Source organism: Microcebus murinus, chromosome 16 (assembly GCF_040939455.1).
Source record: "Microcebus murinus isolate Inina chromosome 16, M.murinus_Inina_mat1.0, whole genome shotgun sequence".
NCBI lineage: Eukaryota > Metazoa > Chordata > Mammalia > Primates > Cheirogaleidae > Microcebus > Microcebus murinus.
The window spans coordinates 49,920,145-49,947,120 of NC_134119.1; the positions used below are offsets into that span (position 1 = coordinate 49,920,145).

General features: G+C 40.8%; 1 protein-coding gene across 1 annotated transcript in view; it reads left to right on the forward strand.

Moving 5' to 3' along the window:
- Positions 1–26,976, forward strand: part of POLN (DNA polymerase nu) — a 143,859-nt gene that overhangs the window by 38,815 nt on the left and 78,068 nt on the right. Inside the window, 3 exon segments of the mRNA XM_075993424.1 lie at positions 16,316–16,373; positions 17,451–17,528; positions 18,493–18,607. Of these exon segments, the coding sequence (XP_075849539.1) occupies positions 16,316–16,373; positions 17,451–17,528; positions 18,493–18,607 (251 nt within the window).

A 26,976-nucleotide genomic window follows, 5' to 3' on the forward strand; every position in this document is an offset into this window, starting at 1 on the left:
CACAGGTTATAAGCTACCATGACCCAGGCTTCCCAGCCTGGTCCTCATGCTCTAGCTCAATAAACCTCAGCTGATTGAGATTCCTGTCTCAGTTTCTCATTTGGGTGATACTGTTTTAATAGAGGCAGAAATGTTTAGGATTATTATATCCTCCTGCTGAAGTGGCCCTTTTATTCATTTATTTATTTTATTAGATATGAGGTCTTACTGTGTTGCCCAGGCTGGCCTCAAACCCATGGCCTCAAATGATCCTCCTGCCTTGGAGAGGCATGTGCCACCATGGTTGGCTCTGATTCCTTTATTTTTATGATTTAACCTTTTTTTTTTTTCCTTTTGAGACAGAGTCTCACTCTGTTGCCCCAGCTAGAGTACTGTGGCATCAGCCCAGCTCACAGCAATCTCCAACTCCTGGGCTCAAGCAATCCTTCTGCCTCAGCCTCCCAAATAGCTGGGACTATAGGCATGCGCCACCATGCCCGGCTAATACATACATATATATATATATATATATATATATATATATATATATATATATATATATATATATTTTTTTTTTTTTTTAAGTTATCCAGCTAATTTATTTCTATTTTTTTAGTAGAGATGAAGTCTCACTCTTGCTCAGGCTGGTCTTGAACTCCTGAGTTCAATGATCCACCCACCTCTGCCTCCCAGAGTGCTAGGATTACAGGCATGAACCACCACACCCAGCTTGAATTAACCTTTTTTATCCCTGGTATTCTTTGCTTTGAAATCCATTTCTTCTAACATTAAAGTATTAATTTAATATTAATAACATAAAATTTAAAATAGTTTTAGAAATAATAAAAATAAAATTTAATATTAATATTAAAATAGCCACTCTAATTTTCTTTGAATAATGTTAGAATGATATTTTTCATCCTTTGATTTTTAAGCTATTTGTGTCTTTATTTGTTTTGTATCTTTTTCTTGTCTCTTTATATTTAAAGTACATTTACTGTGGGAAGTATATAGATGGTCCTGCTGTTTTATCTGTTCTCACAATGTCTACATTTTGACTGAGTAGCTCAGCCATTAACATTTAATGTGATTATTCACAGTGTTAGGTTTAAGTCTATTATCATCCTATTTGTTTTCTATTCATGTCAGTTGTCTTTCAGATTGAGGTTTTAAATTATTCTATTATCTCCTTTTTTGGTTTATCAGCTCTACCTCTTTGTTTTATTCTTTTAATGATTAATTTAGAGCTTATAGTATACATCTTAACTAAGTTATCATAGCCCACCCTTGCTAATGTTATCTCTTTCTCCCTTTAGTATAAGAAACTTATAGTGATGTATACTTCCATTTTCACCTTTTTGGCCTTTATGCTACTGTTGTTATATATCTTACTTTATACAGTATATAAGTTATAAATCCTACAATATATTTTATTATTTTTGTTTAAACAGACCATGATCTTTTAAACAGATTTAAATAATAAGAAAATTCTCAAATATTTACCCATGTAGCTACCATTTCCAGTGCTCTTCATTTCCTTGTTTGCATCCAGATTTCTATTTGGCATCATTTTACTCTGTCTAAAGGACATCCTTTAACATTTAATGTGAGTCTGCAGTTGATGAATTCTTTTGGCTTTTGTAGGTCTGGAAATGTCTTTATTTCACCTTTGTTTTCTGAAAGTTATTTTTATGAAGTATAAAATTCTCAGTTCAAAGATTTTTCCTCAATATTTTGAAGATGTTACTTTCTTCTCACTTATATTGTTTCTGATAAGAAATCTGCTGTCATCATTATCTTTGTTTCTTGGTTCCTTTTAGCTTTTTCTTTATCATTAATTTTTAAAATCTTGATTATGCTTACCTTGGTATATTTTTTTTTTATGTTTCTTGTGTTTGGGATTCATTGAGTTTCTTGGATCTGTGGGTTTATAGTTTTCACCAAATTTGAAAAATTACTGGCAATTATTTATTTACACACTTTTTTATGCCCCTCCTCTTTTCTCCTCTCCTTTGGGGACTCCACTTACAACTGCATATATTAGTGGCTTGAATTTATCAGATAGCTCGCTGAAACTCATCTTTCTTCTTTTCTTGAATTGTTTTTTCTGTTTCAACTTGGACAGTTTCTACTACTGTGTCCTCTAGTTCACTAATCTTTTCTTTTGTCATGTTGAATCTGTTGTTAATTCCATCAAGTGTATTTTTTATATTAGACATTACAATTTTTATTGCCAGCAGTTCAGTTTGGATTTATATCTTCTACATATCTACTTAATTTTTTCAATTTATTGTATGCAATTATAATAATTATTTTAATGTCCCTGTCTGCTAATTTCCACATCTGTATTCATTATGGATCAATTTCAATAGATGGTTATTTTCATTATGAGTTCATTTTCCTGCTTCTTGGTATGCCTGATAATCTTTGTTTAGATTCCAGACATTGTGGATTTTACATTGTTGGGTGATGGATCTTTTTGCACTCCCATAAATATTCCTGAGCTTTGTTCTGGGATGAGTTAAGTTACTTGGAAACAGTTTGTTCCTTTCTGGTCTTTCTTTCGTGATTTGTTAAGCAGGTCAAGAGAAGTGCTTCATCTAAGACTAACTATTCTTTACTCCTGAAGAAAGACCTTCTGCGTATTTTAGCTAATATTCCAATTATTAGGAGCTTATCAAGAATGGCTGGTGGGAACAGGCCCTATTCCTGGCCCTATATGAGTATTGGGCATTATTCTGTAATACTTTTGGATGTTTTCCAGCCTTTGGTAGTTTTCTCATATGCATGCATTGATCAGTTCTCTGTTAAACACTTCACTCTCTGATGGGCTCAAGAAAAGTGATGATTTAATAGATCATCTGGCCTTTCCTCACTGTTAGGGTGGGAACAACTTTCAATTCAATTGTATACATCCCTAGCAGAAGTAGAAACTCAAACCTAATAATTGTTAATTCATCTAAAACTCTGCATTCTTTATGTTCTTCTAGCATAGGAATAGTTCATTAATGAATATTTGCTTTATGAGAACCTCAGTCTGGGGTCCCTGCTAGATACTCCCTATGTTTCCCTCATCATGATGTTTATTAGACTGTGTTGTAACAGCCTGTGCTTCTGTTAACCTCACTGGATTGTAAATTCCATAAGAATAAGAACCTTTTTGCATCCCCAAGCCTGGTTCTGTACCTGCAAAGCAGTAGGCACTAAGTGTTTATTGAATGTAAAACTGGATGTGTGATCTACTCTTGAATTGTCTTTCAGTGTCTCAAAGTCATCAGGTTTGGGGTCTTCATGAGGATTACAGGGTTGACAATATGGGCCAAGTCTCCTCCAATGCAGGACTGTCATGCTCTTCACTGTAGGCATGAGTTCATTGTGAGGTCTTTTGTTTATCTAAATTCTCTTCTTTCCCTAACTCAGATATTTTAGAGTTCATACCTGTCAATCCTTGTTTTGTATGTCCCTCCTAGAACTATCATATTTTTTTTTTACAAAATCCTTCTCATGGGAACGTGTTAAGGACCTTTCTTCTCATTGCACTTGCCAGGAGCCACATTCTTACCATCCAATACCTCCTTATCATGCATGGCTTTGATGTGCCTTCTAAAGTTTCTACATCAGCAGGGCCAGTTTTGTCAGTGTCCTCATTTCACTCAATGCCACTTGTGATACTGGCTCAGAATTTATCAACATTATGTAATTCAAAATATCTGACCTTTCACATTGTATTTTTACAAATTCTTTAGTATCTCAAGTTCTGATTTTTCTTCTAGCTTAGTATTTACTTTTTAAAAAAAATGTTATAGCTGTATTAAAATCTAGGTATTATTTAGCTGGATGTTTGCTTTTGATTCCTTCATTAATAAGTTTTCTTTGCCCCTAGTTTTATTTTTCTAACTGTATGTTCAATGTTTCATTAGCATGTTTGTACTAGCTTTTTAGTATCTAGCTGGGTTGGAACCAAATTAACATTTTAATATCATTTATGATTCCTTGGTCTCTCATGCCTTCCCTTGCCTTGAAGCTATTGCTCTTTTTTTTTTTTTTTTGAGACAGAGTCTCACTTTGTTGCCCAGGCTAGAGTGAGTGCGGTGGCATCAGCCTAACTCACAGCAACCTCAATCTCCAGGGCTCAAGCAATCCTAGTACCTCAGCCTCCTGAGTAGCTGAGACTACAGGCATGTGCCACTATGCCCAGCTAATTTTTTTTTTTTTTTTTTTTTTTTTTTGAGACAGAGTCTTGCTTTGTTGCCTAGGCTAGAGTGAGTGCCATGGCGTCAGCCTAGCTCACAGCAACCTCAAACTCCTGGGCTCAAGCGATCCTTCTGTCTCAGCCTCCCAAGTAGCTGGGACTACAGGCATGAGCCACCATGCCCGGCTAATTTTTTCTATATATATTAGTTGGCCAATTAGTTTCTTTCTATTTATAGTAGAGATGGGGTCTCGCTCTTGCTCAGGCTGGTTTCGAACTCCCGACCTTGAGCAATCCGCCCACCTCGGCCTCCCAGAGAGCTAGGATTACAGGCGTGAGCCACCGTAATTTTTATATATATATATATTTTTAGTTGGTCAATTAATATCTTTCTATTTTTAGTAGAGATGGGGTCTCACTCAGGCTGTTTTGAACTCCTGACCTTGAGCAATCTGCCCCCCTGGACCTCCCAGAGTGCTAGGATTATAGGCGTGAGCCACTGCACCTGGCAAGCCATTGCTCTTGATACCTCTGTTTATTTACTTTTTCTGCTCCTAGATCCCCAAATACTCTTCTCCCAGTCCAGTCTTATTTTCCTGATGACTGCCTGTTAGTTCCTCTGGTTTCCACTCAGGGGACATGTCCTCAGAGAGCCTTGTTTACCCCATCCTCTTGTCCCCACCAAAGTTCAGTGAGATGCCCCTTTTCCTATTTAAAAAGGTATGGAAACTAATATAATGAATATCTGTGTATCTATCATCCAGTTTAAAAGCTTAAAGTTACTTGGGCACATTTAATGCCCCTGTTTATCCTTTCCCAAGTCTGTTCTTCCCAATTCGGTTCCCTTTTCTATCCTAAACTATTCCCTTTTCTCTTTTCTATCCCAAACTTAGTGTTTATCATACCATTTTAATGCTTGCATATACATATATATATTTAAAATCTCTTAAATATATATACTTCCTTAAATATATACATGTTTCCTTAAATAATAGTTGGTATTTTTTTGTATTTTAAACTTTATGTAAATGATAGCATGTTGTACTTATCCTTATACAGCTTGCTGTTTTTGTTCAACACTATGTTTTGAGATTCATCTATGTTGACAGAAGTAGCTATAGTTTATTCACCTCAGCTGCTATATAGTATGTCATTGTGCAAGTATACTAGATTGTTTCTACTTTTTCACTATTAAAAATAATGCTGTGAGAAAAAAAAATACTGCTGTGGTGAATATTCTTGAACACGTATTAGGATTTTCCTAACATGTCACCAGCATTGCCTAACCATAGAGTGTGCTGATGTTTACCTCTCCTGATATCACCAAACACCCTCCAGACGGTGGACCGATTCACACTCCCACCTGCAGCGTGGGAGACATCTCACTGCCCTACGGACCACTGCACTTAGTATTTCCAGACTTTAAAATTTTTACCAGTCTGATGAGTGTGAATTAGTTTTGTATTGTGGTCAAATTTGTATTCCTTTAATTACTAATGACGGCAAGTGTATTTTCATGTTTATTGGTCATTCCAGTTTTTCTGTGACTTGTCTGTTTATCTCCTTTGGCTATTTTCAATTTAGTAGTTTGTCTTTTTCTTGTTAATTTGTGAAAGTTCTTTCTATGTTATGGATTCGAATCTTTTGCTCAATTATATAAATATCTTCTCCCAATCTATGATTTGTTTATTTTTCTCTTATATGCTATGTCTTTTATTTCCAGATTTTTTCATTTTAATATCATCAAATTTGTATCTTTTTCTTTATGGTTTGAGCTTTTTTTTGTGCCCTTTTTTTTTTTTTTTTTTTTTTTTGAGACAGAGTCTTACTTTGTCATCCTGCCTAGAGTGCAGTGGTGTCATCATAACTCATTGCAACCTCCAACTCCTGGGCTCAAGTGATCCTCCTGCCTCAGCTTCCCAAGTGGCTGAGACTACAGGCTCATACCACTGTGCCCTGCTAATTTTTCTATTTTTTGTAGAGACTGAGTCTTCCTCTTGCCCAGGCTGGTCTCAAACTACTGAGCTCAAGCGATCCTCCCACCTCAGCCTCCCAAAGTGCTAGGATATAGGCATGAACCACTGTGCCTGGCCCTTTTTTGTGTCTTATTTAAAGAACTCTTTCTTTTTGGGGATTATGAAGATACTCAAATTCTCTTTTAATAATTTTAAAGTTTTATTTTTTACATTGGGTCTTTAATTCCCATAGAATTTGTTTTTTTAAGTGTGAGATAGAGATCTGATTATTTTTCCATTTGGATAAATGCTTCTTATAACTATTGTTATTGTAAAAACTTACAATAATTTTTAATGCCTGTCATATATGAATTTTGATAAATGTATGGGTCTGTTTCTAGGCTCTGAGTCCTGTGCCCTTGGTCTGTTTCCCTATTCTTAACTTACTACAGCTTCATTATAGGTGTGTATTCCCAGAGCAGCCTTTCCTTGACCCTGTCCTGTTACTATTACCTTGCTAGTGACTGCCTTCACTCTACCGTAAGCTCATAAGTTTTCAACATTTTATCCTAATAAACGAGCACAGTGTCTATCATTTGAAAGGTAGTTACTAAATATTATTGAAGGAAAGAGTGAAAGCAGGAACTTAAATCTTAGTTATCAAGTGGTAAATATAGCTAATGTATTATTGAGGGAAAAACATTTTTAGGGAAAAATATATAGCATTAGCCCTTACAACTTGTATTTATTAGGTAAAGGAATTTCCTCCAGTAGTTTATATATTATTTAAATATTAATTATTTAAAGGTTGTTTAAGAACTAGCATTTTTCATAATAGCTGACACATGGTAAGATTTTGATAAATATAGTAAATGAATTCTTTTAGTTAAGAGAGTGTTCTTAGGAATATTTTTAACAGTAAATATATATTTCATAGAAGATGTTTTTTATAATTTTGAGAAAAATTATTAGTTTTTCAAAAGAATATATTTATAATGTCTGATATTATGAAAAAAGATATTAAGTTCCCCATGGGCAGTTTATCATCACCTGAAACTCCTAGGTCTGAATAGCAGTTCAGTTTTGAAGAACATCTGGATTGTTTCCAGTTTTTGGCTATTACAAATAAAGCTGTTACAGGTTTTTGTGTGAATTTAAGTCTTCATTTCTCTGGGATAAGTGCCCATGAGTGCAATTGTTGGATCTTATGTTTTTTAATATGTTGCCAAATTCTATATGCTAATATTTTCAAGTATTTTTGTTTGTATATTTATGAGATATATTAATCTGTCTTTATCTGGTTTTGGTATCAGGTTTCATAAAATGAACTGGGAAGTATTTCTTCCTTTTGTATTTTCTAGAATATATTATGTAGAATTGGTAATAATTCTTCTTTAAATATTTGATAGAATCCTCTAATGAAATCATCTCGGCCTAGAGATTTCTTTTTGGAAAGTTTGTAAATTATGAGTTTAATTTCCTTAATAGTTATAGAGTTGTTCATATTATCTGTTTAATATTGTGTGAATTTTGGTAGTTTTTGGTTTTGAGGAATTTGTTCATTTTTTTCTAAGTTGTGAAATTTATGTGCATATAGTTGTTTATAACATTACTGGTTTTTTTTGTTGTTTTTTTTGAAACAGAGTCTCGCTTTGTTGCCCAGGCTAGAGTGAGTGCTGTGGTGTCAGCCTAGCTCACAGCAACCTCAAACTCCTGGGCTCAAGCAATCCTGCTGCCTCAGCCTCCCGAGTAGCTGGGACTACAGGCATATGGGCCACCATGCCTGGCTAATTTTTTTTCTATATATATTAGTTGGCCAATTAATTTCTTTCTATTTATAGTACAGACAGGGTCTCGCTCTTGCTCAGGCTGGCTTCGAACTCCTGACCTAGAGCAGTCCGCCCGCCTCGGCCTCCCAGAGTGCTAGGATTACAGGCGTGAGCCACCGCGCCTGGCCTGTTTTTTGAGATAGAGTCTTGCTCTGTCACCCAGGCTAGGAGCACAGTGGCATCATCATAGCTCACTGCAACCTCAAACTCCTGGGCTCAAGCAATTCTCCACCTTAGCCTCTAGAGTAGTAGGACTATGGGTGCACACCATCACCCCTAGCTAATTTTTTAGAATATTTTTTTGTAGAAATAGGGTCTCACTATATTTCCCAGGCTGGTTTCAAACTCCTGGCCTTAAGTTATCCTCCTGCCTCAGTCTCCCAAAGTACCAGGATTACAGGCATGAGCCATCATGCCCAGACACCTTATCCTTTTGATGTCTGTAGAGTCTGTAAAGATATTCCCTATTTCATTCCTGATACTGATAATTTGTATGTTTTTTCTGTTTTCTTTGTCAGTCTAGCAAGAGTTTGCCAGTTTTATTGATCTTTTAAAATAATCATCTATTTATTTCATTGATTTTTCTCTATTGTTTTCCTGTTTTTAATTTATTAAATTCTGATATTTATGACTTCCTTTCTTCTGCTTGATGTGCATTTATTTTGCCTCTTCCCCCTATATTCTTAAGGTCAAGGCTTAGATTATTGCTTTGAGGCTTTTTATTTTTTCTCATATATGCATTTTTAGTGCTATAAATTTTCCTCTCAGCACTGTTCTAGCTTTATCCCATAAGTTTTTTTCATCTTTTAATTTTTTAGCAAACATTACCTGATAATTTATCCCACAAATTTTGATATGCTATATGTTGTCCAAAAAAATTTCACCAGGCTTAAACATGCAAGAAAGAGATGATTTAAGACTATTGCAATAGGGGGTGGGGCGTGGTGGGTCACACCTGCATTCCCAGCACTTTGGGAGGCTGAGGCAGGAGAATCACTTGAGGCCAGGAGTTGGTGGTTACAGTGAGCTATGATAGCACCACTGCATTCCAGCCTGGGAGACAGAGCTAGACCCTATCTCTAAAAAAATTAAAATTAAATAAATTTTTTAAAAAGACTATTGCAATAGGGAACAGTGCTTGAACTCAACTCTAAATATTGCAAAGGTAGCTGGGGATAAATCCAGCTAACAGTCAGGGTGAGGGGTTAGTGGATGGAAAATTGCTGAAAGGATCTTGGCAATGTATCAAAAATGGGAGGATTCTTACTAAACTGCTTACAAAATGTGTAAAGTCAGCCACAGTGTTTCTGTGGCACTTGGCTGGAGTAGTGTGCTCATTGTTTACAAGTTTTCTGTCTTGCTAGGCTGTCCCTCTTCTGGTCCTGTGGCCAGTGAGAGCAGGCTTGTTTTTTTTTTTCCTTCTTTTTTTGGTCAGTGTCTGTTGGCATTTCCACGTTACTTACTTCTCCAGCACCCAGTCTATGACATATTAGACAAAAAGAAACCTGGGAACTCACCTCTGTGTAATTCTTTGGGTCTTGTTGTCCCTAGCCAGTCTGCCTTATTAGCTCCCCTTTCAGAGTCTTCTTTCACTTGCTTTCTATGTAATGCCCAGGATTTTAGTTGTACCTGTGTTATATCAAACTGGACCGGGAAACAAACCAAGAGCCACATGAGAGTACTGCAAAACAGGCTTTTGTCACGTGGGGTATCTCAGAGGGGTCTTGCCTCCAAATTCTGAGCAAAATGGAGTCTAAGGCTGGTGGCTTTTATATGTTACAGAAGCAAATGGTTACAAAGTCTGCACAACTCGGTGGTCTAGTCAGGTGTTACTCTATAGTTACTTAGTCATGCTATTTTGCAGTTACGCATAAGACAGAAATCTAGTCAAAGGTCACTCTTTTAGTTGCTAGTTTGCAATTATGCACAAGACAGAAATCTAGTCAAAAGTCACTCTTTTAGTTGCTTCATTATGCTAGTTTGCAGTTATGCTACTGTTAGGAAGGGAGTGGAAAATTTCTCCCTTACACCTGGTGGGAAGAATGAGGAAAGTGTGTTTATGCTACCTTCCTGCAAGCTGAAGTCTCCTTGTCAGCAGCTATAATTGAACAAAGTACTTGATAAAACAGGTATAGTTTTGAAAGACCATCCAAAGTATATTTCATTCCCAGCATCTCTTGCTACGTAGATACTGCTGAGGCCTTTATTATTTCAGAGGGAGATGCAGCTACAGCTGAGAATGAAGAAGTCAGTGCTCAGCTCTGGCTTTCAACTAAAACTTGTGATAGAACACAGCAAAAACAAGAAAAGTGTCAGGTACTAAAGATCAAAAAGTATTTTGTTAATTTTTGAATTTCAGAAGCTTCTCTTAATTATTATACCAAGACTGAAAGCCTTGTATTTTCAGAGTTTAACATTATAAAGGAAGGCATTGAGTAGAGAGGATACAAGATGCTATGGGCAGTTCCACTTCACAAGAAGGAGATGGCAAATTCTCTGGGCTGGAAAGAGTTGCTGATCGGGAGAGCAGGAGAACAACCCAGAGCGGAGCAGTGTGAGTGTCTCCAAAAGACACTGACTCTGGCCCTTCTGTGACAGAAACCAAGATGGGGACAAAAAGCCAGAGAGGGGAATGCAGCCCCCCACAGGCTGGACAATACATAGGCACTGAGGCTTTCAGGGGTGCCAGGCCAACACTTGGTGGTGTTTGGGCAGAGAGGGCCTGAAGCTGCTCTCTCCCGCAAAGTTTCCATGGGCCCCATTGCCATGAGTTGGGGCTGGGAGCTCCTGTGGCCCCCGGATCCTGTGCTGCCTGGACCATGAGGGGAGCTATGAGATGGACGGTCCAAGGCCTGGTCCACAGGGAGGGTACAGCTAAGATTCAGGAAATATCAGTGTCACCAGAGCCACCGCCAGGGCCAAGTCAGCAGAAGAAGGACATTAGATGCAGATTGTGCTGAGAGTACAGATGGTGGTCCTTCTTCGCAGACACTTCACCAGCAGAAGCAATACGGGGCAGGGAACAAGGGCAGGGCAGCCACAACTGGTGACACAGACCCTTCCCTCCTGGTGCCATGGTGATATGTAGGCTCCCCCCATCACCCACCACCCCAGACACTGCCTTGGGAAGGAGGAGAGCGAGTGGAGGGAGAATGACTGAGGGGAGAGCTGTAGAAGTCTGGGTCATCCATGCTGTCTGGGTGCTGTTCCCCACATGTGTAAATTAGGGTTTAAAACATCACCAACCCCTGTATTCACTCAAGGACTTTCAGGTACAGATAATAGAAAACCAAATCAAACTGATCCAAAGAATTAAGGATATGTCTCAGCTTCCCTGACTTAGAAGTTGACAACACAAAAGCAAAGATCTCAATCAATGGAGGTTTATTAAGCTGAAGTTTGAGGATGCACCCAGAAAAACACCACAGATGCATCTTTGACTGAGGGAAATTTGGGAACTTCAGAGGGAAATCTGGGGACTTCAGTATTTAAGGGGAAAGGACATGCAGAAAGAAAAAGAAGGAGGAGGTAGGCAGTGAAGCAAATGCTTACATTCTTGTGAGGCCCAGGAAATCCACATTTTACATAAGGTAAGGTGAATGAAGAGGAAAAGGGACTAAAGGAAGAATCTGTAATGTAGATGTCCCTGGGTGAGTGGAGGAATGATTGATCTCATCTTGTCTCTGTTCTGCACCTGGGAAAATAAACTTATAATTGACATTAGTCTTAGGAGTTAGACTTAACCTGGAGACCTAAAGTTACAATTTGCATGTCCTTGTTTATCGGAGGCCAGTGAGGAATTTCCTTATGAATGGTCTGTGAGGGCAGTCCTCTTAGATGCCTTTTGTCTTTCTGTGGAGATCTGGTTAATGCATAATATTAGTAACAACTGTTCCCTTGGATGGGGGTATTGTATGATTCAGCCTCCAGGCTTGATCTTTGTTTTTGCATAATGAGCTGAGGGGGTGGTCCTGAGATTTTTATTTTCCTTTACAAAGTCTAAGGAAGGGCTGACTTCAGGAAAGGTTTGATCTGGCAGCTGAAGTTATATGGGCAGACTCAGTTTCTTTCTCCCCTTTTCTCAGCCTCTCTTTCATGTAGATCTCCCCTCATTGTCCTGAGATGTTACTGAACCAAACAGGGGACTGCTTACCCAGTGCAGTAAAGCCAGACATTGGAGCTAAGAGTTGTAGCAATAGCAGGAGGCTTTATTTGCAGGGTGCCATGCAAGGAGAATGAGCAGCTAACACTTAAAACTATAACTCCTGAATGGCTTACAAGCCAGGGTTTTTAAAGGCAGGGGTACATTTCAGGCAGGCCTGGCCCCAAAAGGTAAGATATTCTGAAGTGGGGTGGGTAGGGGGCATAGGTGGATCCAGAGATTCTTGGATTAGTAGAAAAGAATATTAAGATGGGTGTGACAGGCCCTTTGGAGGAAATTTAGAACAAAGAATGTCAGTCAGAGTTAGTTCAATTGCTCTGTTCCCTTTATCTGCATTTTTCATCTGGTGGGGATTCCTGAAAAACAACTCAAGAACATGTTAAGATGCCACCTCTTAGTTTCCATAGGGAACCAAAACATCTCCTGACTCTGGATTGCTTGGAGAGCCATTGTTCTCATCAGGTTGCCTGTTAACTTTTCAAGGTTAGCCAGGTGCCTAAAACTTCCCCCTGAAAAAAACCTCAGCATTTTCCTTTATTTCCATACTTGAGGGGCCTGCCAGGCTCCCTAGAGGGGTATCTGCTTGGTCTCAGAGGCAGATGGTACATAGTCCCAGCAGACCTTGGAGATGCTTGCTTAGTTTATCTCCAGTAGGAATGAAAAGTGTCCCTCCATGCAGCTTCCATGAAAGTATGAGGAAGCACCTCTCACAGATACTCTTAGCAGGCATCTCCCTGCATCTCTGTGGCATGGAGATGAGGTCTGCTGGCTGGCATAAAAGTGGGGGGGGGGAACTTAAGGAAGATCTGAGTGTCATTTTCTAAAGAAAAAGGAAAAGAGAGTGCTGCATGGCCCAGAACAGACAGTATCTGTCCCTCCGTAAGCAGCAAGATTATTTTTTTCCTGCCATCAGCAGAAATAAAATTTACAAATTTTAATCCTACTCCATGAGATAAATTTAATTTAAATCCCTTTGAATGTGCCAAAAAAAAGGGTAAAGAATTATTTATTACTTTTTAAAAAAATTATAATAGGAAGTGTTACATTCTGTCTTCTAAAGCACAAGCCATTCATAAATTATTATTTGATGAAGATTCTTTTTTTTTTTTTTTTTTTTTTTTTTTTTTGAGACAGAGTCTCACTTTGTTGCTCAGGCTAGAGTGAGTGCCATGGCGTCAGCCTAGCTCACAGCAACCTCAAACTCCTGGGCTCAAGCAATCCTCCTGCCTCAGCCTCCCGAGTAGCTGGGACTACAGGCATGTGCCACCATGCCCGGCTAATTTTTTTTCTATATATATCAATTGGCCAATTAATTTATTTCTATTTATAGTAGAGACGGGGTCTCGCTCTTGCTCAGGCTGGTTTTGAACTCCTGACCTTGAGCAATCCGCCCGCCTCGGCCTCCCAAGAGCTAGGATTACAGGCGTGAGCCACAGCGCCCGGCCTGATGAAGATTCTTATAAAATTTTTCTTCGGGATACAGACTGCACCACATGTGAAGAGGCCTTGCTTTCCTGATATAATATTTAAGCTCTATTTTCATTAGGACCTATGTAAATGTTATAATAGCTATTTTGAAATAATTCTAATCAAGGTATTTACACTGTTTTGTGTTGTTTTTCTGCTTTGCTAATGAATGTCCCTCCTATGTAATATAAACATCTGTCAAAAACTGTATTAGCAAGATGTTCATAAATCATATAATGATTTCAAATGGTTTCAATAGTGGTGCTAAATCTGCATGGCTTTTTATACACCGTCCCTTTTAGAGTTTAGTCCAGCATATTAAAATAGAGATCAGAAGACTGACAAAACAGACTTTTGTGGCAATAAAATACCAAAATACAAATAGGACCTAAGGCCATGTCAAGCAAAGGTTAATTCACACCTGCAGGCCTTCAGTTTGCTTATAGATCACTTTGAGTCAGTATGTCGTGGCTTGCTCTCTGATTAACAGACTTCCTTATCTTAACTTAAAACATATCCTTTCTACTAATTCCAAGCATTTACAAAGCTTTATTTCTTTAACCAATTACAAATTAAAGAATTTCTGAACCCACCTGTAACCTGTAAGCCCCTGTTTTGAGATGTCACACTTTTTCAGGCCAAACCAATGTATTCTTTCTGTGTATTGATTTATGATTTTATCTGCAATTCCTGTCTCCCTAAAATGTATAAAACCAAACTGTAACCCAACTGCCTTAGGACCACTTACTAAAGCTTTCTTGGATTTGTGACTCCCTGGGCCATGGTCACTGATATTCATCTTGTTAATGGAAAAAACCAAACTCAGTAAAATAATTTAAAGAAGTTTATTCTGAGCCAAACATGAGTGACCATGGCCCTGGGAACATATCTCAAGAGATCCTGAGAAAATGGTTCCTTTTCTCTAAGTCACAGTGCCCCAGGGCATTAACCGCAGGCTCCAACCTTCCCTGCTCACCAGAGGCTCAGGCTTCCCTCTGGCGGCCTGGTGGTTTCCTCTGCTATGTACCAGCTCTACTCTGACTCTATGGTGACCCAGCTTGGCTCAGCACTCCTCCCAGCTCAGAGTGGTCTCCCTTCTCTCAGTGACCACAGGGGTTTGGCCCCTTCCCAGAGGAGTGGATTCTTATCCCTCCACGCAGGACATTGCAGTCACGCGTGTTTCTCCCTTCTCCTTGGAGCACTCTGCACAATTGCCTCCTTTACTGGCAGCTGTCACACCCGTGTAAATGCTCACGAGCCTCAAATCTCTTTCTTCGTTCAATTTTCCTTAACCTCAAACCAAATACACAAAAAAGACACCATGAGTTTGTCAAGTTTTAATCTGAAAATGTCATTTCTTGACGCACTTATGGCCAAAGAATGACTAGATATGCCAAAGTAAGGCAAGCATGAAAATGAGGTTTATTGAGGAGAAAAAGATAGGATTATAGGGCAAGAGCAAGATACAGGCTTACAGAGCATGGTATATATGCCACAGATGACGACCGGGCCCATTATCACAACAAAGGGAAAGCAGAAGGAAGGGTGCAAAAAGGGACTGGTTATGGTCTGCATCCTATTTTATAGTGCCCAGACTTCCCTCGTAGTTCAGAGGTCACCAGGGAACCACTTTGATGGGACAGTTGGGAGTCACATGACCTGAGTCTTAACTATGCATGCAGGTTATTCTAGGTCAATTTCCAGACTCTATGGTTCCTATGCTGCTTGGCCCTTGGGCTAGAGAGTCCTCTGCATTCTTTTGCAGCTGGCATGCTAAGTTATGATTGGCAGACTTGTAGGGTATTCCCTCCTCCCCCAGGTATGGCAGTCACTGGGAAGATTAGGGTAGGGCAGGAACAAGATGAGGGCAACAGCACCCACTATTGTCCCTAGGAGACCTGGAATCCCTCACCATCTACCTAACAATTTCACCATTTTAAAGCCAAATGTGCATCTTTGAGCTACCCATGTGGGTTCCTTGATTCACCTGGTCACAAAGGCCAGAACCCTGTGGACCCCCCTGATCACTAGGCCCTTGGGCCTCCTATAGTGGCTTATCTCCACCCTAGTGACCCACCCATCTTGGTACAGGCCTTCCCAACTCTACTCCCAGTCCTCCATCTCTCCAGCCAGGAGAATCTCTCAGAAATGCAATCCTAACTCAACTGGGGCAGTGACTCACACCTGTAATCCCAGCACTTTGGGAAGCCAAGGTGGAGGATTACTTGAGCCCAGGAGTTTGAGACCAGCCTAGGCAACATAGTGAGACCCTATCTCTGCAAAAAATTGAAAAATTAGCCAGGCATGTTGGTACATGCCTATAGTCCCAGCTACTCAGGAGGCTGAGACAGGAGGATCACTTAAGCCCAGGAGTTTGAGATTGCGGTGAGCTATGATGATGTCACTGCACTCTAGCCCAGGCAACAGAGTGAGACTCTGTCTCAAAAAAAACACCAGAATTATTGTATATAATTATGGTAACTGTCACAAAGGCTACAGTAAAAAAGAATTGTTCTCAAATCTGGTGACCATACTTAGTGATGTATCTACCAAAATTATGTTTCAATATTAGACAATTGTATTAAATATTGATATACGTATGTGTGATACATTGGCATTACTTATTTTGTTAAAGTTTAATGAAATATGATACATTTTAAATACTCTTAAATGGTACAGATTAATTTAAGAGTAGATATTCCAACTAAAGCTATTCTCTTATTATTAACAGAATATACAAGGTATTTCCAAGCACCCAATTCAAATTAAGAAACCTCGAAATTTTAAAGGTAACTCATTTTTTCCTATCTTGCTAAAATCTTAGATAACATTTTTTGAAACCTAAAAGTGTTTGTCATCACTTTTCTATATAACTAACTGCTTTACTTTCCTGAAGTTCTCTGTATTTACATGATCAGGATTTAAATATATATTGAAAATAAAAAACAGCTAAAGTGATATGGTGCCTCCCTTTTAGCAGTTTACAAGTGAAAATAGATGATAATTATATGAGGGAAGTTGCTTCCCTCCTACCATCTCTCCTCCACCAACTTCCCAATAAAGAACAAACAAACATACAATAGCACTAGCTTTTATTAAAGTCTGAAAATTACTGGAAATGTTTATAGAAGCACATTAACACTCTTTACTTTTTTTTTTTTTTTAAGAGACAGGGTCTTGCTCTGTCACCCAGGCTGGAGTGCAACAGTGGTACACTCATAACTCACTGCAGCCTGGAACGCATGGGCCCAAGAGCTCCTCCAAGGCTCAGCTGATGGTCACTTTTCTAAAAAAAGACAAAGTTCAGATCTGAGCAAACGAGCATTCTGTGGCCCATTCCCAACCCACACCTACACCCTTGGTGGGGACGATCCTGCCCCTTGCTCTGAGAACTGCTGTACCAGGAGGTCCTGGGAAAACAGTGGAGCATGGTGAGAAGTCCTTTTTAAAATACATAGTCATGTTAAACAGGGCCCACGGAGTGTGATTATGAGCAGCTTGGTCCTCATGCCCTTGAAGACATCTTCTGTGGGGATTGTCTGTGTGCTACCCCCGTAGATCTTCTAATAAGGCTCAGAGGCTACAGACTGTTTTTACTGGAATGCATTCAATTGTCAATATTTGATTTGTCCTTTCTTCATTAAAAATTCTAGACAGAACAGAAAATTATAATACCAGAAAATCTAGTTAACTTTTAGTAGTAAGATGTTATTTTAAAATTACATTAATAAAAATATTCAGAAAAACTAAAAATCTAGACTTGACCTAAGAGTGATATTAAAATAATTTTGTATCGAGGAATAGCTATGAGTCAGCTCATGACCAAATGACCAAATTCACCAAGTGCTTCTGAAATAACAATTCAGGTAAAGAAGATGAGATTCTCACAATCTCCCCGAGGGCCATGTTTGTTTCCTCCAAAGGCCACACCTTCCTAGCAGCAGGTACGTGCATGCAGTGCTGGAGGGACACAGTGGTCAAGGTAGCTCTCTTTATGCATTTTCAAATATTTAGAAATTAAGTAATTCAAAGGTACCTAAAGAACTCATTCTTGCAAATAATTCCTAAGGCAAAGATTTATATGAAACAAAGATTTCTTATGCATAGTAAATAATAACAGGTCTTTTACTTCCAGAGCCCCCTCACCTCACCACATCAAAATCCCACATAGCCCTGCATGGTCCTGCTCAATCTGCCCCTCTCCTCCCTGTCCTTGTCCCCACTGCTCTCTGCCTAGCGCACTCTCCGTGGCCTCACCGTCTGCTCTGGTCCTCCTCCCCATGACAGCCCATTCACCTTAGGCCCCTGCCCAGGCCGTCCCTCCTACCCAGATGCCATCTTGGCACCTTCTTCGCTGCCTCCATGCCTTTGCTAAATGTGTTACTATCTTGGCAAGGCCTGTAATAGGGTGCCTAATTACCCTATTTATAACAGCAACTTCCCTACACACACACACACACACACACACACACACACACACACACACTCCTGAACCTCCTCCCCTTCATTGAACTTTTCCATTTCATTTCTCCCCTTCTAACATACCAAATGATTTATTCAAGTTGTCTTCTTTTCCATGTGGAAAGCAATTTTATCTATTTTTTTCACTAACATATCCCAAGCACAGAGAATGGCACGTATTAGGCCCTTTCTAAAATTTTGATGTACACAATGAACAAGTGAATGAATACTGCCCACCCTGGAGGCCTTGCAGGCCTGCAGGAGATGAGAAGATATGCAGACCCAGGGAATGGCTGGTGACACTGAGGCCTGAGGACCCTGCCCAGTGGGAGGTGGGGATGTTGACTTTGACCAGCAGAGGGGAGGAAAGTCTGAGGTGGGGCAGGAGGAGCAACAATGAGGGCACCCTTGGTAAATTCTGAATTAATGTAGAACTCTCTCTAACAGACTTTTCACAGATTGAATTACGCATTCTTGCACACTTATCTGGGGATCCAGAACTTTTGAAGTTATTCCAGGAATCTGAAAGAGATGATGTGTTTTCTACTCTGACTTCACAGTGGTAAGATACATGCACTCAGGCTATCAGATCTGCAGGAATGCCAACATAATTTTAAAAGCCTGAGGTCATTCCAAGGCTATTTTCAAAAGGCAGAAATTATATTTTTTTCTCTCTAGTAGTTAATCGTGTTGAAAAGAAGAGTAGACAACCAGGATGTCAGAGTCTCCCAATAATGGAGGAACTGATGGTTCTTCTCCACTAAAAAAGAAGTCAATCGCTGGAGAATGTATTAGTAATAGAAATGGTGTTAAAACGAGCTCCCTTCAGGTGAGCGCCTGGAGGCAGAGAGCACAGAGGGGCACTCCACTGGGCGAGTGGCTGCCCTGCCCTCTGGGCTGCTGCGGGGCAGTCCCTGCCCATGGCTCACACTCTGGCAGACAGGCAGGTGGCCTCCGGTGGTGGTGGTGGACGGCTGACAGTTGTCAAAGGTCCTTCCTTCTTTGTGCATCTTTACTCTTAGGACACTGGCTCTCCTTCCTCCTGGGGTTAGAGAGGAGGGCTAGGGTGGGAGGTGGGCTGTGCTTGAAGGTCCAGGTCCTCTTGCTGCGGGAGAGCGGCCCCACCCCTCCTTCCCCAGGGGGTAGGGTAGGTTATGCTCTGGAACAAAGAGAAGTGGCTAGAGGAGGAGGAGTAGAAGGGGCGGGTGGACTGTCACAAGGTCCCTGCCCTGCCTGCCTTTGCCTTGGGACTCTCCCCTCCCTCCGTTCCCCCTCAGGAAGTGGGCGGGAAGGCTGTCTGCTCCTCACCCACACCTGGGTGGGCCCTGTGCTCTCAAGCCCTGCGCTTCTCTCGCATACTGCGCATGCCATGTCTGCAGAGCCCGCCGCCCAGCCTCACAGCGGTGGGGACTCCAGGGAAGTGTCAATAAGTGGGTAACAGCACAAAACTCAGACTTTCCTTTGGATCAGAAAACATCTCCTCTCCGAAAAGACTACCATCACCAGACTTATTTGAATAATAAAATTCAGGAAGAAATATTTTATGTAAAGGGAGCAGAGGAGAAAGTGGCTATACACGGATCCAGACCTTAAAAAGTAGCAGTGAAAATTGTATTTGCGATGGGGACAGCAAGGAAAGTGAGAAAAAGAATAATGAAATGTTTGCCAACGCAAGAAGTGGTAGTGAGGCGGAGGTGAGGAGCGCAACATACCCTGCAGTGTTGAGGGCATCTCAGAGTCCAGCTGGAGCTGTGCTCTCCACACTGCGCTGCCTCCAGAGCCTTCTTCTGCAGGTCTGTCTGTCCTCTGCTCTCCTCCGTCCCTGCACCTGACCCTGTGCAACGATGTCCCTTCACACATGTGACCTCCACCTTGGCCAGGGTCCTCTCTCAGATCGAGTGCCCCACCTCTGACCACCCCAGATCCCCCCATTATCCTCACTGGCCTGGTCCAGGCGTGGCCGCCACCCTCCTCCCAGCACCTCTCTGTCACTTAGCCTGTGCCCCACTGTGAACTGCAAGCACCGGGACCGTGTCAGCCCCCACACTCCTGGACGCTCAGTAACGCCCTGGGATGGATCCCTGGATAGGTGAAGACACCCATGGACATATTCGTCTCCCAGCTCAGCCCCACCTGTGACCCCATTAGGACTTTAGATCCTTTGACTTCTCCCTGGTCCCCACAGTCTGTTCACTTATCTCCTACCCACTAGATGCTGGAGGAAGTCAAAGTGCTGGCGACTGAGTCCACTAGAAATTTGAGTCATCTGGTTGAGAGAGACCCTTAATGTTCTCAGCCTCTTGTCTTGTGAGCTGCTCCAGACTTTTTTTTTCATTTTTTAAAAATTTCAGCATATTGTGGGGGTACAAATGTTAAGGTTATGTATATTGCCCATGCATTTTTCTTGAGTTCCAAATAGATTCTTGAGTTCTAAATAGATTCTAGTTACCAGCCCTTTATCAGATATGCAGCTTGCCAAAATTTTCTCCCATTCTGTGGGTTGTCTGTTTTCTCTCTTGACAGTTTCTTTGGCTATGCAGAAGCTTTTTAATTTGATCAGGTCCCATTTATTGATTTCTGTTGCTGCTGTGATTGCCTTTGGGGTCTTCTTCATAAATGCTCCCTCTCCCCCTCAAGTCAGAGCTTCAAGCGTGACCATCCCCCAAATATTGCACATCCCACTCATTATGTTTGTATATACCTATCCCCTCCTCCGCCCTTCCACCCGCCCGACACCTGATAAATATTATTCCTATATGTCCACTTAGGTGTTGATCCGTTAATACCAATTTACTGGTGAGTACATGTGGTGCTTGTTTTTCCATTCTTGAGATACTTCACTTAGTAGAATGGGTTCCAACTCTATTCAAGAAAATACAAGAGGTGCTATACATATACCACATTTTATTAATCCACTCATGGATTGATGGGCACCTGGGTTGTTTCCACACCTTTGTGACTGTGAACTGTGCTGCTGTAAACATTTGAGTGCTGGTGTCCCATTTGTAGAGTGTCATTTGATCTTTTGGGTAGATGCCCAGTAGTGGAATTGCTGAATCAAATGGTAGATCTACTTGTATTGCTTTAAGGTATCTCCATATTACTTTCCACAGAGGCTGAACCAGTTTGCCATCCACCAGCAATGTAGGAGTGTTTCTATCTCTCCGCATCCATGACAGCATTTATTGTTTTGGGACTTTTTGATAAAGGCCATTCTTCCTGGAGATAAGTGATATCTCATTGCGGTTCTGATTTGCATTTCCCTCATGATTAGAGATATTGAGCATTTTTTTTATATGTTTGTTGGCCTTAATTTTGTCTTCTTTTGAAAAGTTTCTGTTCATGTCCTTTGCCCATTTTTTGATAGGGTTGTTTTGAGTTTTCCTTGCTGATTTTCTTGAGTTCTATATAGATTCTAGTTATCAGCCCTTTATCAGATGTGTAGCTTGCAAACATTTTCTCCCATTCTGTGGTTCTCTGTTTGCTCTTTTGATGGTTTCTTTGGCTATGCAGAAGCTTTTTAATTTGATCAGGTCCCATTTATTGATTTTTGTTGCTGCTGTAATTGCCTTTGGGGTCTTCTTCATAAATTCTTTGCCTAGGCCAATGTCTACAAGAGTATTTCCAACATTTTCCTCTAGAATTCTAATAGTTTCACACCTAAGGTTCAAGTATGTTACCCAGCGTGAGTTGATGTTTGTGAGGTGAAAGGTGTGGGTCCTGTTTCAGTCTTCCATATGGCTATCCAGTTTTCTCAGAATCATTTATTGAATAAGGGTTCTTTCCTCCAGTGTATGTTTTTGTCTGCTTTGTGGAAGATTAGTTGCCTATATGAGGATGGTTTTATATCTGGTTTCTCTGTTCTGTTCCATTGGTCAATGTCCCTGTTCTTGTGCCAATCACGGGCTGTTTTAATTACTATAGCCTTGTAGTATAGTTTGAAATCTGGTAAATTGATACCTCCTATTTTGTTTTTATTGCCTAGGATTGATTTTGCTATACGAGGTCTTCTCTGTTTCCATACGAAGCGTAAAACTATTTTTTCTATATCTGTGAAAAATGATGATGGTATTTTAATGGGGATTGCATTGACTCTGTAGAGGTCACTTTGGGTAGTATAGACATTTTAACAATGTTGATTCTGCCAACGGATGAGCATGATATATTCTTCCACCAGTTTACATCCTCTGCTATTTCTTTCCTCAGTGTTTCATAGTTCTCCCTGTAGAGGTCTTTTACCTCCTTAGTTAAATATATTCCAAGATAATTTATTTTCATTGTTGCTATTTTAAAAGAAATGGAGTTTTGGATTTGGTTCTCACTTGTATTGTTGTTGGCGTATATGAATGCCTCTGATTTCTGTGCCTTGATTTTGTATCCTGAGACTTTACCAATTTCATTTATCAGTTCAAGGAGTCTCTTGGTTGAATCCTTGGGGTTTTCTAGGTATAATATCATGTCTTCAGTAAAGAGTGACAGTTTGATCTCTTCTGCTCCCATTTGGATGCCCGTAATTCCACTCTCTTGTCTGATTGCTGTAGCAAGGACTTCCAGCACTCTGTTGAATAGAAGTGGAGATAGTGGGCAACCTTGTCTTGTTCCAGTTCTAAGTGGGAATGCTTTCTGTTTTTCCCCATTCAGTATGATATTGGCTGTGGGTTTGTCATATATGGCTTGTATCATTTTTAGGTAAGCCCCATCTATGCCTATTTTGTTGAGCGTTCTTATAATACGAGGGTGTTGAATTTTGTCAGATGTTTTTTCTGCGTCTATTGAGAGGATCATATGGTCTTTGTTTTTGCTTCTGTTTATATGGTGAATTACATTTATAGATTCGCGTATGTTGAACCATCCCTGCATCCCTGGGATGAAACCCACTTGGTTGTGATGAATTATTTTCTTGACAAGCACCTGGATCCGATTGGCTAGGATTTTGTTGAGAATTTTTACATCTCTATTCATAAGGGATATTGGTCTGCAGTTTTCTTTTTTTTGTTGCATCCTTTCATACTTTTGGTATGGGGGTTATGTTCGCGTCATAAAATGTGTTGGGGAGGATTCCATCCTTCTCGATGTTGTGGAATAATTTCTGCAGGATAGGCACCAGTTCTTTGTAGGTGTGGTAAAATTCAGGTGTGAAACCATCTGGTCCAGGACTTTTCTTTTTAGGAAGGTTTCTTATTGCTGTTCTATTTCAATACTTGATGTTGGTCTGTTCAAGAATTCTATTTCTTCCAGGTTGAGCCTAGGGAGGCTGTGTGTTTCTAAGAAATTGTCCATTTCCTCCACATTTTCCAGTTTGTGTGCATAGAGGTTTTTGTAGTATTCATAAATTATACCTTGTATCTCTGGGGCATCAGTTGTAATTTCTCCTTTATTGTTCCTGATGGAGCTTATTAGAGACTTTTCTGCTTTTCCTTAGTCTAGCCAATGGTGTGTCAATTTTGTTTATTTTACAAAGAACCAACGTTTGTCTTATTAATCTTCTGTATGGTTTCCCTGTTGTCAATTTTGTTTAGTTCTGATTTGATCTTAATGATTTCACTTCTTCTGCTGTGTTTGAGGTTGGTCTGTTCTTCTTTTTCCAGCTCTTTGAGACGATTTATTAGGTTGTCTATTTGTGCTCTTTATGACTTTTGCATATAGGCATTTATGGAAATAAACTTTCCTCTCAGGACTGCTTTAGTTGTGTCCCACAGGTTTTGGTAACTTGTGTCTCCTTTGTCATTTAGCTCAAAGAATCTTTTGATTTCCATCTTGATTTCCTCATTTATGAAGTGGTCATTCAGCAGAAGGTTGTTTAGTTTCCATGACTCTGTGTAGAAATGAGAGTTCCTGCTAGGGTTGAATCCTATATTTATTCCATTGTGGTCTGAAAAGATACATTGTATAATTTCTATTTTTTAAAATTGTTTGAGACATGCTTTGTGTCCTAGGATATGGTCAACCTTAGAGAATGACCAATGAGCTGATGAGAAGAACGTATATTCAGTGGTTTTGGGGTAGAATGTCCTGTAAATGTCAGTCAGGCCCATTTGTTCTAGAGTTCTATTTAAGTCCATTATTTCTTTGTTGATTTTCTATTTGGAGGATCTGTCCTGTGTTGTCAGTGGGGTGTTAAGGTCTCCAACTATTATGGTGTTGTTTTTATCCATTCGTTTAAATCAAGTAGAGTTTGCTTTAAAAATCTGAGTGCACCAAGGTTGGGTGCATATATATTTAGAATTGTTATGCCTTCTTGTTGAACTGTACCCTTCACCATTATATAGTGACCTTCTTTGTCTTTTATTACTTTTGTTGATTTAAAACCTAAGTTATCTGTAATCAGCACCACCACTCCACGCTTCCATTTGCTTGAAATATTGTTCTGCACCCCTTTACCTTTAGTCTAACTGCATCCTTGCAGGTTAGATGTGTTTCCTGAAGGTAGCAGATACTTGGCTTGTGTTTTTTTATTCATTCGGCCAGTGTATGTCTCTTGAGTGGGGAGTTCAAGCCTTCACATTTATTGAGATAACTGATAGGTGGGGCAGATTTCTGTTCATTATGTTCGGTTGAACTTTGTTGCTTTGTTTTCTCTCTTGAGCCATTGTGGTATCTGGGCTTTGATCTTTAGCTTTTGAGTAGATTTACATTCATGAGTGTTTGTTGTGCTGATCCGTGGGTAACACTGTTTTGAGTACTTCTTGAAGGACTGGTCTTGTCTTGGTGCATTCCCTTAGTCTTTGCTTATCTGAGAATGTCTGGATCTCTCCTTCATATACAAAACTTAGTTTTGCAGGGAATAAGATTCTAGGCTGGGCATTATTCTGTTTTGGAAGAGTAAGAATGGGGCCCCAGTCTCTCCTTCCTTGTAAAATTTCAGTAGAGAAATCTGGCATTATTCGCAGTGGCTTTCCTTTGTATGTTACTTGCTTCTTTTGTCTTACAGGTCGTAGAAGGGCCTCTCAGTTGATATTTTGGTCAGTCTGATGACTGCATGTCGTGATGTCTTCCTGTTTACATTGACTCTCCCAGGGGTCCTTTGAGCTTCTTGAACTTGTATCTGGAGATTTTTAGCAAGGCCTGGGAAATTTTCCTCTATTATATCTTCAAATAGCTTGTCCAACCCTTGAGTGTTTTCTTCTTCCCCTTTGGGTAACCCTGTGACCCTCACGTTAGGTTTCTTCACATAATCCCACATCTCTTGTAGGCTTTGCTCTTTTCTGTTGTTTCTCTGCTCTATCTCTGTGACTGATTCATTTAATTGGAAGGTGTTATCTTCAATCTCTGAGATTCTTTCTTCTGTTTGATCTACCCAGTTCTTGAGGCTTTCCACTGTGTTTTGTAGTTCCTTGAATTGATTCTTCATTTTCAGGAGTTTGGTTAGATTTTTCTTCATTGTTTGATTTTCTTTAGTGAATTTTTGTTTCAGGTCCTAGAATCCTTTTGTGTTTTCTTCGTGTTGGTTATCCAGTTGTTCCTGCAAGTCGTTGAATTTTCTTACTATCCACATTTGAAATTCCTGTTCTTTCATTTTAGTGGTCTGATTTTGGTTGGTGTCCATTTCTAAGGGGCTTGTGCTCCTCTTTGGGGTTGTGCTTTCCATTTGGTTCCTCATATTTACAGAGTTCTTTCACTGATTTCTTCCCATCTGGATCAGTTGTTGCTTCTCGCCTTTAGGTTTTCATTTGGATAATGACATGCCCTGTTTAGTCACTGAGCCGGTAGGTGGTGTCTATGGGTGAGATTCGACCACACCCTGTATGATGAGTCTGTAGGTGCTGTGAAAAGGGTGTGCAGAATGTCCTCCCTGTCAGTAGGTGGCGCTTGCTCGGAGGAGCAGGCTACACTGTTGTTTTTGGGTCTTGTATCCAGCTCTTGTTCCTCTGGAGAGGCACTTTAGTGCCTCAGGTGGTGGGTGGGGCCCTGGGACTTCCAGGTGTGTACTTTTCTCCCTCTCAGTGAGGGCTGGTCTGGGAGTGAGTTTGGGCAGAGCTGGGTTGGGTAAGCCTGCCCTCAGGTACCACAAATGCTATTAGCAGGGGTCAAAGTTCTGTTCTCCGCTTCCGGGAAAAGCTGTCAGGGAGAGGCTGGGATGGCCTCACTCAGTCAGAAAGTCTACGTGTGGGGTGGGGCCGTCTGAGACCCGCAATCTGCAGCAGGCTTCACTCCTTTCCACCCTCCCAACTCCGAGGCTACTCCTGGGCCTGTGCCAGCAGGCCAGACCTCACACCACCAGGCCTCCCCTGGCTGTGATGTCGGCTGGGAGGTTCCCTGTGCAGGATCGCCACCTGGGCTGGGCACACAGCCCCCCCTTGGAAGGAGGGTTGCCCTCAAGGACGCTGATTTGCCCCTGAAGGCACACACACCTCAGTAGGTTGTTCACGAAGATCCCTTCTGTGCCCTGGGCAATGCGAGACCTGGGTGCACGGTATCTCGTCTGCAGGTCTGACCTCTGGGCCCCGGAGTTCAATCCCTAACCCCACCAGGTAGAGGAATGCCAGTCCCAATTCACCCGTGGGGAGCCCAAGCTGGGTCGATGTCTCTCAGCCTCATGGTCTTCCCTATTCTCCTGGAATCACCAGGCCAGCATCACCTGGGAGGGCTGGCGGATAGGGAGGTCACCATCTGAGTACCCCTCCGTCAGCTGTATGGTCCCCAAATGGAAATCCCGTCCCTGGAGATGCCTTCGGCTGGTGACTATATTGTCTCTCTTGGTAGCCGCGGATAGGGACGGGGGAGGGAAGAGTGAAGCAATATGGTGCTTTCCATGTGGCTCGGGTCTGTGCACAGGTTGGTGCCCGGAGGGAGTTGGGAGCCTGGTGCCGCATCCACTACAGGCTTACCACCCACTGGTGGTGGCCATCTCTGGGCTAGTGTCAGCAGGTCTCTGCAACCACTGAGGAGCCCACCAGTAGTCCCAGATGCAAGGGAAGGGGTAGTTAACCA